This window comes from Puma concolor, chromosome C2, assembly GCF_028749965.1.
Source record: "Puma concolor isolate L17-30 chromosome C2, mPumCon1.1.hap2, whole genome shotgun sequence".
Classification (NCBI taxonomy): domain Eukaryota; kingdom Metazoa; phylum Chordata; class Mammalia; order Carnivora; family Felidae; genus Puma; species Puma concolor.
The window spans coordinates 60905049-60923484 of NC_141675.1; the positions used below are offsets into that span (position 1 = coordinate 60905049).

Sequence of the window (18436 nt, forward strand, 5' to 3'; positions counted from 1 at the left end):
AATGGTCATCTGATAGGAAGATTAGCCATCTAAATAGAAGGCACATTTTCCACTGTCAGGGATAATGGAAAAATGACCTCCAAAGGCAATTCAAAACTCATCGGGGCTATACCTCCCATCCCAGGCAGAGAAAGCTGCAGGCCACACAGCAGGGAGACCCCATTAGAGCAATGCCCAGTGAACCTCTAGGGGCAAGGATGCCCCTGTAACACCAAGCTAGCCAAGCCACATGATTCCCACCCAAGAAAGTCACAAGCATGTGACCCCACACAGAACCATCATAGGAATGGGGCCACCCAAAGCCATGGGGGCAAAGCCACCCAGAGCCTTGGGGTCCCAGCCTTGCCTAGTAAAGCTGTGGAGGCACTGCCTCAGTGTGTGTGAAAGGTAGGACCCCTGCTCTAGTGTGTCTGGAAGGTGGGACCTCTATCTCAGTGGGCCCTGGAGTGCAGAGCATCGATGGAGAGGCTAATTCTCAAGACTTAAGGTTAAATAGAATTTGCTTTATTGGGTTTTAGACTTGCTTAGAATCTGCTACTCCTTTCTTCTTTCCTATTTCTCTCATTTGGAATGGAAATATCTATCCCATGCCTGTCCCACCATTGTACTTTAGAAGCAAATAACGTGTTTGATTTCATAATTTCACAGTTAGAGAACAATTTGCCTCAGAATGAATAATACATTGAATCTCACTCATATCTGACTTAGATGATATTTAGATGAGACTATGAACTTTAGACTTGAGATGATGCTACAATAAGTGAAAATCTGGGGGCTGTTAGAATGGAACGAACATATTTTGCATATGAGAAGTTCATGAACCTTGTTGGGGCCAGGGCAGAAAGCTCTGTTCTGAATGTTTCAAGTGTTGTAACCCTAACTCCAAAGTGATGGTATCAGGAGGTGGGCCTTTGGGAGGTGATCAGGTCATACGGATAGAGCCCTTATGAATGGGATTAGTGCCCTTGTAAAAGAGATCTGAAAGAGACCCCTTGTCCCTTCTGCCATGTGAGGACACAGTGAGAAGATGGCCATCTATGAACCAGGGAGCTGTCTCTCTCCAGATACTGCATCTGCTGGCACCTTTATCTTGGAATTTCCAGCCTTAAACACTGAAAAATGAGTGTTTGTGTTTATAAGCTACCTGGTCTATGGTATTCTGTATAACAGCCCAAGACCTTAATTACAAAAGGAAAAGAATGAGTGTGCAGCAGAGCAATTCAGTGAGCACCACGTTAACCATGGGCTCAAGGTTAACATCCTGGTAATAAGATGCACTGACAGCATGATCCTGTGATACCACACTGAGAAGGGCACATCCTCTCTGTGTTATTCTTCCTCCAAATGCATAACCTCAATCTAATTATGAAAAGGCATCAGATAGACCCAAGTTGAGTATATTCTATAAAAAATCTGGCAAGTACTCTTTAAAAAATGTCAGGGTCTTGAAAGACAAGAAAAGACTGAGGAACTATAATGGATAAGGAGCTATGACAAAAAAAGGCAATGTGAGATCCTGGATTGGATCCTGAAGTAGAATAAGGACAACAGTAGAAAAACTGGTGAAATCCAAATGAAGTCCGTAGTTTAGTTAATAATATCGTACCAACGTTAATTTATTGGATTTGATACATGCACTATGGATATGTAAGATGTTGCCATTATGGGAAGCTGAATGAACGATATGTGGGAAATCTTCATACTGTTTTACAACTCTTCTGTATGCCCTATTTCGAAATAAATTTTTTAAAAATTTGCCACATGAAAAACAGTTAAAGGGGGCATGGGGGCATATATTAACCTGTCAAACAGAAACTTCAAGGAAGACATGAGGGCTGATTTCAAAAATCTGAAGGAATGCCTCGGAGAGGAGGAATTCAAGTTGCTCTGTATTGGCTTAATTGGTAGAATTGAGACCATGTTTAGAAACCAGTCGGAAACAAATTACAGCTCACTAGGAGATACTACAACAGGGAGAATGTTCCAAAAATGGAATGGGCCATTCCAGGAGATAGTTTTGTATGAATGAAGGTGAAGCAAGGGCTTAATGACCCCTCCTCAGGTACATTCTAGACTGGTCCTCCAACACCTTGCTCCTCAAAATGCAGAATTACCTACACAAATATCAGCTGAGAGCTGTTAGAAATTCAGAAATGCAGAGTGCCAGTCTCCACCCAGACCTACGGAAGAAGAATCTGTATCTTGCCACAGTCGGCAGGTGATTCATCGGCACAATGAAGTGTGAACAGTACTACTATAGGGCACAGTGAGCCTTTAAAGGTACCTCCCAATACAGATCTTATATGACCATAAAACAACTATGAATGACTCTAACATGTAATTAGTAATAATTTTAGTCCAATATTTAATAGCCTGACTTTTAAACAATTTATGAAATGTCACAGCTAATGATATACTCTTTGAGTAAAATAATTGAATACTGTTAATAACACTATAACATTAAAGGTATAATTAAAAGTAGATTCTGAAAAATAGAGCCTCACAAGTCTATGCTAATGTAAAAAATGAGAGCAATACCTTTTCAAAGTAATCTTTCATTGATTGCATTATTTTTGCTATTATTCTTAAATTCTATACCATATTTGTGTCTTTTTCTCACATACAAATTTGCATTTTTTATAGCAAACTCTAAATGAATGATGCATCACATACATAAATAAAATTTAAATCCTTATTAGAACAGTAGAAGCTTCATAGGGATTTAATATTGCTTTAAAATTATTTATGCAAATGTGAAGCACACATATAAAACTGCTACAAAAAAGCATGTCACACAAGCCAGGAACATAAACAGCTTTTATATTTCTTATTTATAATGCAAAATTTCAGAAAATACCTTCTGTGTTTTTTAAGCCATAATTTTTCCATATACGAAAGACTGTCTTCTTTAAATTCAATATTGAGTGGTTCTCTCCAAATTTTCAGATTAGTTTGTACTTCACATTCTCCCAATGAGTCTATAAAAATAAGTATAATGTGCAAAATTAATGTAAACTTGTCTATAAATTACCATGTCTCTCAAGATATACCAGTCACCAATTTCAAAGCAAATATGCTTTGATATTTATCTATGTAATCAATAGTTCTAGGCTTAATAAATGCACAAGTATTAAATGTTAGCAATTTATTAAAGGACTGTATAGACACTTTTCTTCAATAATCCCTTGAAATGAAAGAATCTTATGATTCATAACATTTTTAAAAGCAACTAATTATTTTAAATGATAAAGATAAATACAAGCAGATTCATTATATATTCTATAAATGCACACACACATAAAGGTATGTATCATAGCCACTGACAATAATATTTACACATTACGGGAAATGGAAAATAAATAACTCAGAATGGCACCTGGAGGAGACAACTGTCCTCATGAATTTATATCTCCATGGCAATTCACTTCCAGATGCTTAAGATGTTTCTGAAGTACTACTAAATTAAAACCATTATTCAGAGATATTTAAAACTGATGGAGTTTTTGGGAAAGAAAGCAGTATAAATCCAGGATTACCAGTCTTTCCACCCTCTTAGATACTACCCATCTCTCCAAACTGACCATCCTGTTGGAGGAGAAGAAAGAGAAGTAGTAAGGATGGGAAAAATTATTTTCGAAGACTGAACCTAGAGAACAGTCCCAACCTCATACCATAGCCTTTAGTGAATAGCTTCCAGAAATAGCCTAATACCAGCAAGAGAAATAAACCAAAAGAATGTAAAGTCACACTATCCCTATTCTCCCCACAAAGTAGAGCTGTGTTGAAGAAAGCAATCGGAGGAAATTCTGAGAAACACCATCAGAATGCACTAAACTGAAAGAAAAGAAGTTAAGGACATGAACAAAAGGAGATCCCCCCACTACAGGTCCCCCTTTCCAGGGCAAAACAAAGTATTTCTTGACAGGATAGCTGAAACTAAAAATGAGGACTCGCTTTTTTGTTTGTTTGTTTGTTTAGTCATAGAGAAGAGCCACTGTGCTTGAGAGATGATCCCCTAGATCTGTCAGGTGATGAGTAGGAAGAAGGTATAGCATCTGGCCTGGGATTCACCCTTCTCCCATTATCAACGGTATATTCCCAGGAAATAAAGATGGTGGGTGACCAGGGTTAGTTTGCTTGTTAAGATGTTAATAACGGGGCACCCGGCAAATAGATTAATGATATGTATGGAGAATATTATCTGTTTAATGCATTTAACAGGATAGCCATTGTTTAGAATTGCCTATAGCAAACAAATCTAGAACACATGGATCTATGAAACTCATCTCCCTTGAAAAGTGCTACATACGTAACTTAGGTTTTGGTTTGCTCCCTCGTTTCATGGTTCTCTAGCTACCTTTTGTGAGAATTTGTGTGAGATGCCCCTTTGTTCATATTAGCGGGATGTTGGGTGTTTTTCTCAATAGACAGTGCCAAACTCTTAAGGTGAACATATGTTTTGATGTGTTTGATGAGGTGTTTGAGGAACAGCCAGGCAGCCAGTGGAGCTGAAACAGAGTAAGCCAGGATGGGAGTAACAGGAAGTGAGATCACAGAGATAATGGACTTCAGATTACATTGAACCTTCTAGGCCACTGTAAGAACATGCCTTCCACACACTGAAGGAAATGAGCCTTGGGAGTTCACATAAAATGAATTCAAGTTAGTAATCAATAACAGAAATAACTAGAAAACTTGGGAATTCAAAACATGTTACTAAGCTAGATGGCCAAGAAGCATATAAATAGATACTCAATAACACTTGTATTGAGTTACACAGAGTAAATATACCATTTTATCTCTAACGGACCAACAAAAATTTAAAAATCTGACAAAGTGTTGATGATAACGGGAGGCAACCAAACCTCTTAAATACTGCAGGGAAGTATAAACCAATATAAAACCTTTGGTAAATAATTCAGTTTTATCTAGTATAGTCGAAGACATATACATCCCATGACCCACCTATTTCAATCCCAGGACCAGACATCCTAGAAATGTGTGCACATGCATAGCAGGAGACCTGTACAAAAATATTCATAACGGCATTGTTTGTAATGGAAAATGGGAATCAACTCCCCAAACCGTCAACATTTAAACAAATAGTGGTATTTGCATATCAAATAGTAAAAATGAATAAAATACAACTATGCACATCTTCAAGGATAAATCGCAGTAAATAATAGTGAGTGAAATAAACAAGGTGCAAAAGAATACATATACTAGCTTTCTGCTTGCTACATCCAAATTTAACAATATATTGTTTAGAGACACACATATGCAGTAAACTACGAGGAAATTAAAAAAAAAGAAGAAGAAGAAATACTCAATCCAGATCAGTGACAATCTCTTAGGAGAAAAGAAGAGAAAGAATGGTGCTTACTGCTTTGTTTTTCTCCATAAGCTATACAAATTTTGTAAATATTTATTTTTCTATATCCATTTAATGTCTTGGAAAAAGAAAAGCATTTATAAGCATATACATATAATAAACACATAGTCATATATAATACTCTGGGGCAAAAAAAAATCACTTCTATCAACAAAAGTCCTCATCTTAATGATTTCTCCTGAGCAACCAATGACACAACATTTCTGCATTTATAAATTTATTTTAAGGTAACTGTACAAGTAAATGAATAGCCGATATGGTGATCATAACTTATTTTACAATAGTGAGAATCAGAAACAAAATATCCATCAAAAAAAATCTGATTAAATACATAATGACATACAGAATATTATACAACAGTTACAATTATAACTGATGTATAATTGCATTTATATGTAAAGTCACCCATGACAGAATCTAAGCAAAAAAGTTACAAGTAACATATATAGTGTCACCCCATTTATACTTGTGTGTGTTTGTGCCACTGCGTCTATTGAAAAATATGTAACAACATGTTAACATTGATTATCTCTAGATGGTTGGATTGGGTTATTTTCATTTTCTTCTTGGTTAACTTTTTGTTCTAACCAAATCATTTAAAATAATCATTATATTATTCTTATAATGTAGTTATATCCACTATGAAATTTTTTTTCTTCTTTGACCTTATCTGATTTATCAGATCAGTCCTTTTATTATTTTAAGCTCTATGTCTTTCAAAGTAGACAATCAGAAAGGTACGTTTATAGAAGACTTAGTCCCTTTCAGAGTAGAAAAGTAAAAAATACATCAAAATATGAAAGTTCATATAAGAAGCACATAAAATAACATAGGCAATGAAAGTTATATTAAGGTACATGCTACAAAGAGAGTATATAAATAAAATCTTGGAAATATTAACAAAATTGATGTGGCATGAACAAGTGTGGGGAAAATATTTCAAGGAAAAAATGTTCAAGGAGAACATTACTCAGTAAAAAGTCCAATTCTAATTGGAAGGTGGTACGTGATACCTTGACATAAAGAATGAATAATCAGGAGAATTCCTGCCCTGAAAAAAAAAATGAAATAAAAATAATAAAATTGGATACTGTCAATGAAGATGAAAGCTGACTGAAATGTATTACCTAACATTTTATTTTCAGTGAAAAGCTATCAGAAGTCTCTACAAGATTCTGAGTAATAAAATCAATAAACCAAATACTCTTAAAAGTATGATGTTCCTCAAGAGATACCAGGAAATGTAAAGCAGAGACAGTATGCACCTCAGTCATCCAATTTTCGATATCTAGAATGTGGGTGCAAAAATCATCAAGGAAAAATAAAAACGAGAAATATCCCCTCAAACAGAAAAAAAATAAGATAAATCTTAAGTTTATAGGAATCCTTGAAATATATTTTTTCAAGACACATATAAAAAAAGTTATTTACTTCTCCATCTCACAGATCCTCTTGTTTTATGTATAATTACAGCTCAATAAAGGAACAGTTGTCCTGACAAAACTTTCTTCCAGGAGTTGGGGAGCTGAAAGCATTCAATTCTCCACTCATCTGACAGTCTGAATTTACACAGGAAACAAATGCAAATCTCCCCAGTGCTCAGGTCAGGGTTCCATAAATATTAAACCACTAACCGCTGGTTGTACCTTGAATACCCCTTTAAGGAGTTACATCGAACTGTTATCCCAATTCTAATAGTTTTTGAACACTGCAGTTATACTCACAGAGAATGGAGATAAGTAAAACAAACTCAGCTTTATTTTATAACATTCATTTTATAAAAATAGCTGTACCTGCTTTTGCCGCACGTAAGTTCTGACTCTCGTCATCATGGTGTCCAGTTCTCCATTGATTTAAAGCTTCCTGAAAGGACTGGGAAGAAGCTTCTTCATCAAATGACCCTTCACACAGGAGCCTATCTCTTGGATTTGAACATTCTGTTCTTTTTGTGGTAGGAACGTCTACCTAAACCAATTAAAAGTCCATCTAAGTGTGCTTTACTAAATTTTCTGTATCTTAAAATATAGGCAGCATTATTAGGCATTTTGAATCATAGATTACTTTTAAACTTAAAAATGGAATGTTTTTAGCTTGTACTTATTTATATGCTTTACTGATTTCTTTAAAACTGTATCAGCAATTATAAATGGTCTCTTCAAAAATTGTTAAAAACTAGAGCTTTCAACTGAGGATTTATCATCATGTCATTTACCAGTGTTCTCCCTGGAAGGCGGCATAGCCATGAATCTCACTCCTCTACTCCTCCAATCTGCTCTCTGCAACCCCTTCACAGGAGAGAGAGCAGATTTTTTTTATGCTTATTTATTTTTGAGAGAGAGAGAGAGAGAGAGGAGACAGAGCATGAGCAGGGGAGGAGTAGAGAAAGAGAGGGAGACACAGAATCAGAAGCAGGCTCCAGGCTCTGATCTGTCAGCACAGAGCCAGACGCAGGGCTCGAACCCACGAGCCTTCAAGCTGTGAGATCATGACCTGAGCAGAGCCACCCAGACGCCCCTAGAGCAGTTTTTTTTTTAATATGTGAATCTGATCATGTTACTCCTATGTTCAAAACCTTCCAATGACTCTATGAAATTCTTATGAAGCCTCCTACTAGGACCTACAAGACCATATGGACCTCATAACCCTTTGTTTGTTTGTTTGTTTGTTTGTTTGTTTGTTTGTTTGTTTTTTACTTCACTTCCTTCAATTCCTACTTCATTCCACTGGGCGGTAGCCAAATTTACATTTCTTCAGCTCCTGGAGCCCATGAAGCACACTCTGCTTGAGGGGCCTGCCCTAGCCATATCTAGCACTTGGAATGATACTTCATATTTTCACATAGCCATTGCACTCATTTCAGCTGGTCTCTTTTCAGCTGTCACCTACTCAGAGAATAGGTGATGACCCTACATATATACCCCCTTGGTGTCCCCCAGTTTCAATTCCCTTATTTGCTATATTTTTTCTCCCAACAGCATCTCTGTGTGAATTTACTCTATATGTTTATTTATTGTCTGTCTCTTCCCATTAGAATGTAATGAGATCCAGCCCTTTGTCTTTTTCTTCAGTGCCAAGAACAGTGCCTGGCATGAAATAGATGCTCATTAAAAGTCAGTTGCATGAACGAACAAATTAATTAATGTATATGAAACATTGCATGCTTCTTAGCATAATGATGAGGAAAGGGTGAATTCCGTACAAAATAGAGATCCTCTGTGAACACACAGAAGAAAATAAAAGAGCATTTGGCAGTTATCCAGTCAATCAGAGAAAACAGCCAAATTAAGAAAATAAAGCAAAATAAAGTCCACACCGATGCTGAATTAGCAACGTGGATTTACCTACACTGATCAAATTACTAAATCTCCATTGTGTATCTTCTAGATACAAAAGTAGAATCCTCTATGTTCACCCCTTAATTGCAAAATAAACGGGAAGACTGTTAGAGGATAATTGAGAAAAGAGTATTAAATATGTGTCCAAAATTTTAAATATTAACAAAAAGCATCTGGGAGTCTGAAGACACTGTGCCAGATGCTGGCCACAGAAACACAGGTTAAAAAGTCCACAACAGAAACAGGTGCTAGAAATGGGTATTTAGTTCAGATAAACACGATTTTTACGGGCAAAAGGTGGCAGGGAGAGTATTCCAGAGACAGGAAATGGTATGTACGCTGAAACATGGAGTCAAGCAGCACAGTGGCATGGAACTGTTAGCAGTTTTCACTGCAATAGTAAAAATTAAGATATGAGAAAATATAAAGTGTAAAACGTACTCTGGGGCAGATCGTAAAGGATCCTGCTGCCAGACAGAGGAAATTAGACTTACACATAATGAAAACACAAAGCCACAGAAGAGTCCTACACAGCAGTGTGGCAGAGAGAGAAATTAAGGATTAGTGAGTTTGGATGCAAGGGAACCAGTTAAAATGTTACAGCTAATTGGTAATATCTATCAACATTACAAATGTATGACCCTCTTCAACCAGGAATTTCAGGATTTTATCATATGGATACACACACATACACACACACACACGTGCAAAACAATATCTTTCAAAATTATTCTTTATGCTATAGTTTGCTCTGGCAAAAAAACCCAAATAGCATAAATGTTGGTCAGTGGAAATTATATATTTTAATTTAAAATTTTAAAATTTAAATTTTTAGATTTTAAAGTCATTTTAATATCTAATAAATGGGGTGTTTTGTAACCACTATATGGAATGAGAAGGCTATAGAATGTACCTAAATAAAAAAAACCACATTGTTAAGTGTAGAAAGTATATCTTCAGAGCAGCGTCTAACATATTAATATTTGTGTAAAGAAATACATAAAAACAAAATTGGAATAATTATTGGCTTCTAGAAAGGGAGAGAATGAAATCCATTTTCCACGTTATAAGCCTATTGCACTTCAAGAAAAAGCTAATTTCAGTATTTGGCATAGAAATGAGGATAGAAGTAACCAAATATTCAAGAGAGTTTTTAGATGCTAAACCATATGAGACATGGTAACCAACTGGACATGCAGAGGAAGAAGAAAAGGGACTACAGAAGATCAGAGCTCTTGGCTCACCTGGAAAGCTAGAAGATATACTGTCACCCATGGTGACATCTATATAGGTTTCGGAGAAGAGGTAAATTTAGTGTGAAGATAATGAATTTTAGGGACACCTGGGTGGCTCCGTTTGTTAAGCTTCCGACTTTGGCTCAGGTCATGATCTCGCGGTTCGTGAGTTCAAGTCCACGTCAGGCTCTGTGCTGACAGCTCAGAGCCTGGAACCTGCTTCCGATTCTGTGTCTCCCTCTCTCTCTCTGCCCCTCCCCTGCTCGCTCTCTCTCTCTATCTCAAAAATAAACATTAAAAAATGTAAAAAAAGGAAAATATTGAATTTTAGAAGTGAGAATCCAGTAATCAGTATGTGAGTGTATGTATTTGTACTGCACTAATGAAGAAACCCTGAAATCTCAGTGCTTCTTACAAAATGGTTTAAATATGCAGTGATTCCAGGAAGTCTCCAGGGCAGCTTCTTTCCAACCAATGAATTGGAGACATAAGACATTTTTATTTTACAGCTAAGCCTTCGGAATACTTGGGTTCCTCACAGTAGTGGCAGGATAAGAAAAGTCAGAGGATTGGACATTGGCTTTTAAATGTTTGAGCCCAGGGGTGCCTGGGTGGCTCCGTAGGTTGAGTGCCCAACTTCGGCTCAGGTCATGATCTCCCGGTTTGTGAGTTCGAGCCCCACGTCAGGCTCTGTGCTGGCAGCTCGGAGCCTGGAGCCTGCTTCGGACTCTGTGTCCCCCTCTCTCTGCCCCTCCCCCACTTGTGCTCTGTCTCTCTCTGTCTCTCAAAAATAAACAAACAAACAAATAAATAAATAAATAAATGTAAAAAACAAAAATAAATAAATGTTTGAGCCCAGAACTGCCCTATGCCACTTGCACTCAGAGCCCAACACGACTCTGCCCAGTTCTGAAGGGACTAGGAAATTTGAAAGAGCACATGGAACCCAGTGCTGTGTATTCATTATCCCTCTAAGCCACATGATATCCCTGCAAGATATGTTATACTATCCCCACTTTCTAGATGAGAGACCACATTTTAACAAACTCCCCCAGTGCTTCTGATGTTTGTTATAGCTAGAGAACCACTGTTCTTTGGCCCAGAAGGGGATCAAGCACATAAAGGAATTATCTCTTCAGTGTGTGCACTGAGTCCAGCTGCACACCCAAGGCTTGAGAGTAGGGACGTCCAACCAGAAGTACTCACATCACGATTACTGAGCAGTTGTTAAAACCACAGCTCGGGACCCACCCAAAAAGTGGCTGACCTTGGTCATGTGTGTTTCTTTAACGTTTTTCCAGCTAATTCTAATGTACACATCTGGATGAAATTGTTGAATTGACAGCTTTTAAGTTAGGACAAGAAGTGGAGGACCTTCATAGCATATACATCACCTATGGGGACAAGAGGAGTAAGCTTTCTAGTAGGGCTAGATACTTAGTTCCTCTCTGCCTCTGTCATCCATTAAATGGGGAAATAATAATGGAAAACTTATATGATTATTGTGATTATTGGATAAATTAAAATATTAAGCACAATGACTAGTGTAAGGTTGTTAGCTGTTCATTTATCACCATTTTTTGTTGATAAGATAAATTAGATAAAATGGCAGGCATGAAGGAGAAACCCTCAAAACCACAGCCTCTGTGCAGTGGTTAAAAGCAAGTAATTTGGAGACAGCCTAAATTTAAATCTAAGTTCCACTATCAATGGAACTTAGGCAATTTATAAAAACTGATCTTTGTCACTATTTTCTCATCTGATAAAAAAAAAAGAAAGAAAAATTAAGAAAGGACAAAAAGAGAGAATACCTGAGGGGCTCAGTCAGTTAAGCGTCTCACTTCGGCTCAGGTCACAATCTCACAGTTCATGGGTTCGAACTCTGAGTTGGGCTCTGTGCTGACAGCTCAGAACCTGGAGCCTGCTTCTGATTCTGTGTCTCCCTCTCTCTCTTTCCCTCCTCTGCTCACACACACACTCTCTCTCTCAAAAATAAACATTAAAAAATTAAAAGAGAGAGCGAGAAATAGAGAATACATGTAAAATATGTAGAACAGTACCTGGCACATAGTCAGTCCTCAACACATTACTGTTATAATAATGAAGCTATAACTTGTTCAGTGATTCTTCACAATCACCTGTGACAGGTCTACTAGAAAGTAAAATCAATGTAAAAAACACCTACTTTCCTGGACAGTTCAAACACTGTTTCTTTGTTGGGAGAGAGGTCCTACTAGCATAACGCATGTTTTCTTTCATGTTCTGTAGGCATGGGTTTGGAACTCAACAAACTGAAGTTCAAGCCTGACTCAATCACCAAGTAACAGTTGGGTGACTTTCGCCAAGTTTCTCACTATTTCTGAACTACAGTGGAAACAAAGGTGAGTGGCATCTATAAGAGTGAGGATAATTACATAGATTCAAGTTTGAGGAAGCTTGTTTCTCTAAAGAATCAATACAAGTCTAATATAAAATACAGAAACGAGCTGATGAAAGCTTACCTAGTACATCATGGGATCAGTAGCCAATCTGAATAATGACTAAGAAATTGGCATAAATCCAATTTTAAATAAGTATAAATTGCCTGTCATCTAAAACTTGGCAATGTTTTGTATTTTTAGCCTCTCTGAAATCCTGACTACAATAAAATTGTTATATTGCATTTTGTGTGTGTGTGTTTCTCCCAAATACTCATTCATTTCCTGACATGGTGGAAATGCCCAGAAAGCAACATGGTCAAAGAATCATTCATAAAAAAAATCACTATTCAGTGGAATCAAAGTAGTCCCCTTAAAAGGATTTTTACAGTCAAGATATTTTTCATTTGTAAAAAGAAACAAATTCAAACATTAAATAACAATGTGGTAAAATAATCTGCAAAACTCCGTAGCTCTAGCTACGTCTATAACTGACAGTCTCCATGATCATGTAGGACATGAAAATGTCTACAATATTTTACTTAGCTTACCTCAGAATTGCTCCCCTGCAGAGGAAGAGATCTGGGTTTATGCTGACTTTTACTAATCTCTTTTACAGAATTATTCTCCCCTTTCTGTTCATCTGGATTAATATCCTTGATAAACCGATGGGCAACATCCAATACATTGGATAATATTTGAGATTTTGCCTGTTAAAAAAGGAGCAAAATATGACTTAAAAGACTAATATGTCAGCCTAAGTAACTTAGATACATTAAATCATATTTTTATTATTCTAGGATTAGTAAAATTGAATACATTTTATTTAATATTTCAAAACACAAATTAACATTGATATCATCCAATATAATAGTGATAACTGCCATCTATTGAGGGGCTAGTTTGTGCTCTTATTATCCTAAGGATCTTAAAAACATGTCATTTAATCCTCACATCAACTCTAAAGCATAACTATTTTTGCCTCTGTTTTAAAGGTAGAGGAATAAAAGCTCTGATGATTTAAATAATTTAGGACTGGTCACATGGTGAGTGGGTGGCATGATGAGCTGGAAAATGACCCCAGGTGTGTATAATTCTAGTGACTCATAGCCTTTCCCCTAGGCCAACCCCAAATAGATAGATGTGCTATTTTGTGCACAACATAGCTAAAGAACTAAATATAGCTAATCTAATAGGAGCCTGAGTAAGCAGTAATGAGCATCCCTTGTTGATAAAACATTTTTAGCAAGTTATTAAGTATTCAAAAGTGCACATCAGGAAGTGCCTCTATCTGTAGGTTCCCTAGTAAACTCCAAGTTGTTCCTCATATCATATCTTTGCTCATGAGTTTCCCTTACCAAGGAGGGCTTCTCTCCTCTACATCTTCTTTACCTGGCAGACTCCTACTTCTCCTTCTAGATTCATCCCAAGTTATTCTCAAGGTCCAGGAACCTTGCCTTGCCTTCTTCCCTCTGGCTGTGTGAGGTGCCTATCCTCTGTACTCTCTTCATACCCAAAGTAGATCTCTACCAGCTCACACAATACTGATTTTACATCACCTTTTGATATTTATCTATTACATCATACCACATAAGTTCACAAAAGGAAAAAATAACGTCTTCTTAAATATTTCTATGGAGTCTCTGTCCTCTCTTTGCCCGCAAAAGCGGTTCCCTTAAATATTTCTATGGTGATCAGAGTGCCTGGCATATAACATACAGTAAAAATGAGGTGGTGGGAGGAGGGAGAGGAAGAATTGCAGAATAAAATATATAATTGAGAAAAAGATTAAAAAGAAACCTTTCCACATGCTTTCAGAGTAACTGAAAAGGAACAGGCAACTCTTGGAAAGACCCTAGTCTCTGAGAGTTCTCCTATCAGCAGCTACCCACCCTGGTCTGCCCAAAGAGTCTGCAGGATTCTGGATCCCATCTGAGCTTGAACCAAACAACTGCCAGTAAAAATATTACTTTTCACCAGGATGAGGCTCTCTGAAAACCTGGTATTAGAAAACCAAGCAATAGGTCTTACTCCATTAGCAAATGTCCTCAAGACAGAGAATAACTTCAGCAAGGATTAGAAATAATTATTTTGTACCTTTTCATGGAAATATTCCTATTTTTAAATTTTCATCTAGTTACCTATTTAAATAACTAAGATTACACTGAAACTTTCCAGTTATGACCTTTTTAGATCTGTTAAAATTCACTGCAATCTCATTCTGGAATAAATCATTTAAGATAAAATTAATTAGTGTTATTTCACACTGAATTAATGAATTATATATGAAAAATGACTAATGTGGGGGCACTAGGCTGCTCAGTCAGTTACGTGTCAAACTCTTGATTTCAGCTCAGGTCATGATCTCACTATTCATGAGATCAAGCCCCGCATTGGGCTCTGTGCTGATAGTGCAGAGCCTGCTTGAGATTCTCTCTTCTCTCCATCTGTCCCTCTACCACTTGCATGTATATGTATGCAGTCTCTCTCTCTCTTTCTCTCAATAAGTAAACATTAAAAAAAGAAAAATGACCAATGTGATCTATGATACATACACACACACACACACACACACACACACACGTATAAATACCTGTGGCATCTGCTCCAAATTTTCCCAATGATCATCAAAAAGCCTATACAGATCTATACAATCCTTATTTTTAAAAGAAATTCAAAAAGGTAATGCTTCACCCTTACAGAAACATCTGTATTTTAACAATTTTTTTTAAAAAGGAGTAATCCAATATAAGCCTGATTTTAAATTCCCTAGTATAGAGATCTATTGATTTCAAAGATGATTAGAATGTCTAGTTTTCATTTTACACATTCTTAAAAGTAGTAAAAACAATAGTATTGATTTTATAAAAAATTATCAACACAGAATTATCCAAATATATTAACACAAAACAAAGATTATTCCTGTCCTAAAACGAATCCTGGTATTAATGTTTCAATTAATTGCTATAACATTCTCAGGTAGGATATTAAGGGACTCTGAAATGGCACACACAAAAAAATATTTCATTTTTAAATTTACTGATAAAAAGTAAGATTAACATCATGGATAATTAATAAAATAAAGTGCTACAATTGATTATCTTAAAGTTCTGTTAATTTGGTAAAAATAAAATGCCAACAAATGGGAATTTTCTTTCCTAGAGTAACTTACATTTAAATATTACTTTTCTCAGGGGGCCCTGGGTGGCTCAGTCAGTTAAGCATCCAACTTCGGCTCAGATCATGATCTCACGGTTTGTGAGTCTGACCCCAGCATTGGGCTCTGTGCTGACAGCTCAGAGCCTGGAGCCTGCTTTGGATCCTGTGTCTTCCTCTCTCTCTGTTCCTCCCCCACTCGCATTGTCTCTCCCTCTCTCAAAAATAAATAAAGATTTAAAGAATGAATGAATAAATAAATAAATAAAAATAAATATTATTTTCTCAGTTATTAGAGTGGTATATGTCATCTTTCTTATTCTTAAAATAAATATGCACAGAAAGGGAACAGATATGATCCCTATTACATAGACAAGGAAATTCAAGCTCATAATGATTATGTTAAAGCCAAATGGATACAAAATATTGGAGCTTGAGTTAGAACCAAGGTCTTCTTCCAGCCTCCTTCTCTCTTCTAAATTACACTAACACAGATAATGTGTTTTATTTTTGAATTCCTGAGACTTACAATATATTAATAGTTCTCAATAGATATGAACATTTTTCCTTCCTTTAAAAAAACCTATAATTCCAGGGGTGCCTGGGTAGCTCAGCTGGTTGGGCCAACTGACTTAGGCCCAGGTCATGATCTCACAGTTTATGAGGTCAAGCCCCACATCAGGCTCTGCACTGACAGCTCAAAGCATGGAGCCTGCTTTGGAATCTCTCTCTCTCTCTCTCTCTCTCTCTCTCTCTCTCTCTCTCTCAAAAATAAATAAAACATTTAAAAACAAATTTTTTAACTTAAAAAAAACTATAAATCTATAAATAGTTGCTTATGCAGGTATTAGATTGTTTATAGTTTTTGTTTCTAACTTATTCTGCTTACTTATTTTCATGTTTTGCTAAGCACTAGGAAACTCAAGGCAAAAACAGATTCTTCTTTACTTGTGGGGAGCCATGTGAACTTTGCAAAAACAAAACTTACAAACAACAAAATGAAAAGTACTCTAGAAGAGTAAAATTATAGGGTAATTTTATCCTATAAAACATCTATCTCTTAAGAGGCATAAAATTTAACAACATCATTAACATTAGAAATTTACCATAGTGCTATAACATACCATTTTATAATACTTATAACTTCCCAAGTATCAGAAAAACATATCATATATATGTTAATGATTTGCAACTTCCTATTACCCAGATTAGTCTCCCATACATACTCTAGAGAAGAATCTACAACTAACTACTACATACATCTCTCCACAAACACAGATTCTCCCTTTGAATCTGGGTGGAACTCTGTGATAGCTTAACAGAATGTGAGAAGTAGTGATGAATTTCATTTCCAGTGGCAAGGCAGTAAGAAAGTACCCCTTTTACTGTTCAGCAAGCTTTGTAAATGGATGTACAGTGATGTTGGAAGTAACACATCTAAGACGGTTGTGCTACATATTAAAGTCCCCAAAACCAGAGGGAGGGGATGTTTAAAATGAGATGTTGTAGGAACATCCGTGTTGAACTCTAGGTGAGTAAAATTAAACTTTTACTCTTTTAAGCCACTGAGATTGGGCTCTTCTACTCCAGCAAGCATCACCCTAATATGTAGCTTCATATTTGGAAACTACTCCTAAATGGATATTCTGTTTCAGCTAGTGGAAGGAAGGAAGGGAGGAAGGAAGGAAAGAAGGAAGGAAAGGGAAAGATAAAATTTTTAAGTGTTTCCTATTAAAAAACACACATAAATATATTACTTCTATCTCTTGCCAAAATTTTCCTCTCTCCTTGGGAAAGCTAGCTTTCCTATTATAATTCTATTTAGCATTTTAGGTCCAGATCAAATGTCATCCAGTTGCAATGTATATCAATGGCATTATAAAAAATAGTTCAGAAGGGCAAATTATTTAATCTCTTTGAAACAAGTTTTCTTCCTCAACTAACAGCAGCAGAATTTATATATTTTCTATGTGCCCTTATAATTCCTTCCGCACTAGAACTTTGTTCCTCAGTGTGTAATCTATAAATCAGCAGCATCACCATCAACTGGAAACTTGCTGAAAATACAAAATCTCAGGTACCACTCTGAATCACTGAATCAGAACCTGCCATTTAATATGCAACTTGAATGCTCATTAAGGTTTAATAATCATCGTGTCAGAATAGTTACCACTCAGTCGTGTTACAATTGGTTGAATACATCTGTCCTCCCTTTTGTGATTATGAATTCCTTGAGACAGGGGACCATGTCTTATTCTGCCTTATATACCATCCTTTATATCGCCTTCTTTTGATTCTTCTCCCTGCGGCCCTATCCTTCACACTTTGCAACTAGAACATTGCTTGACGCTGGTTAAGTACTTGAGAAATGTTGGTTGAATCAAATTTTGCCGACTTACTGAGATAAAAGTGCCTAAAAGTTCTATTTGAACATTCCTTCCATATACTCAAGCTTTCTAAGTCAATGTCAACACAGGCAAAATCAATGGCACTGTTAATAATAGCACAGAAGGGAAAATCATTTACCTCTCTAAGCCTAAGTGTTCTGTACCTATAAAATGAAGACAATATCTACCTTGCAGAACTGTTGTGAAAAATATACATCCTGTATGAAAATCACCTAGGAGAGTGATGACACAAAGTAATGCATTCAAATGATTGCTACCATTTTTTTTTTAATTTTTTTTTTCAACGTTTATTTATTTTTGGGACAGAGAGAGACAGAGCATGAACGGGGGAGGGGCAGAGAGAGAGGGAGACACAGAATCGGAAACAGGCTCCAGGCTCTGAGCCATCAGCCCAGAGCCCGACGCGGGGCTCGAACTCACGGACCGCGAGATCGTGACCTGGCTGAAGTCGGACGCTTAACCGACTGCGCCACCCAGGCGCCCCTGCTACCAT

The 18436-nt window shown here is 36.6% G+C and overlaps 1 protein-coding gene across 2 annotated transcripts in view; it reads right to left on the reverse strand.

Annotated features, from left to right (window-relative positions):
• The window catches only part of ZBBX (zinc finger B-box domain containing), a 118964-nt gene that overhangs the window by 42798 nt on the left and 57730 nt on the right, over window positions 1–18436 (reverse strand). For both annotated transcript variants that reach the window (XM_086674665.1, XM_025913367.2), the window contains exons 9-11: window positions 12931–13089; window positions 7186–7357; window positions 2858–2978 (exon numbers count right to left, since the gene is read on the reverse strand). In XM_086674665.1, coding sequence (XP_086530791.1) covers window positions 2858–2978; window positions 7186–7357; window positions 12931–13089 — 452 coding nt within the window. The remainder of the gene's footprint in view (window positions 1–2857; window positions 2979–7185; window positions 7358–12930; window positions 13090–18436) is intronic.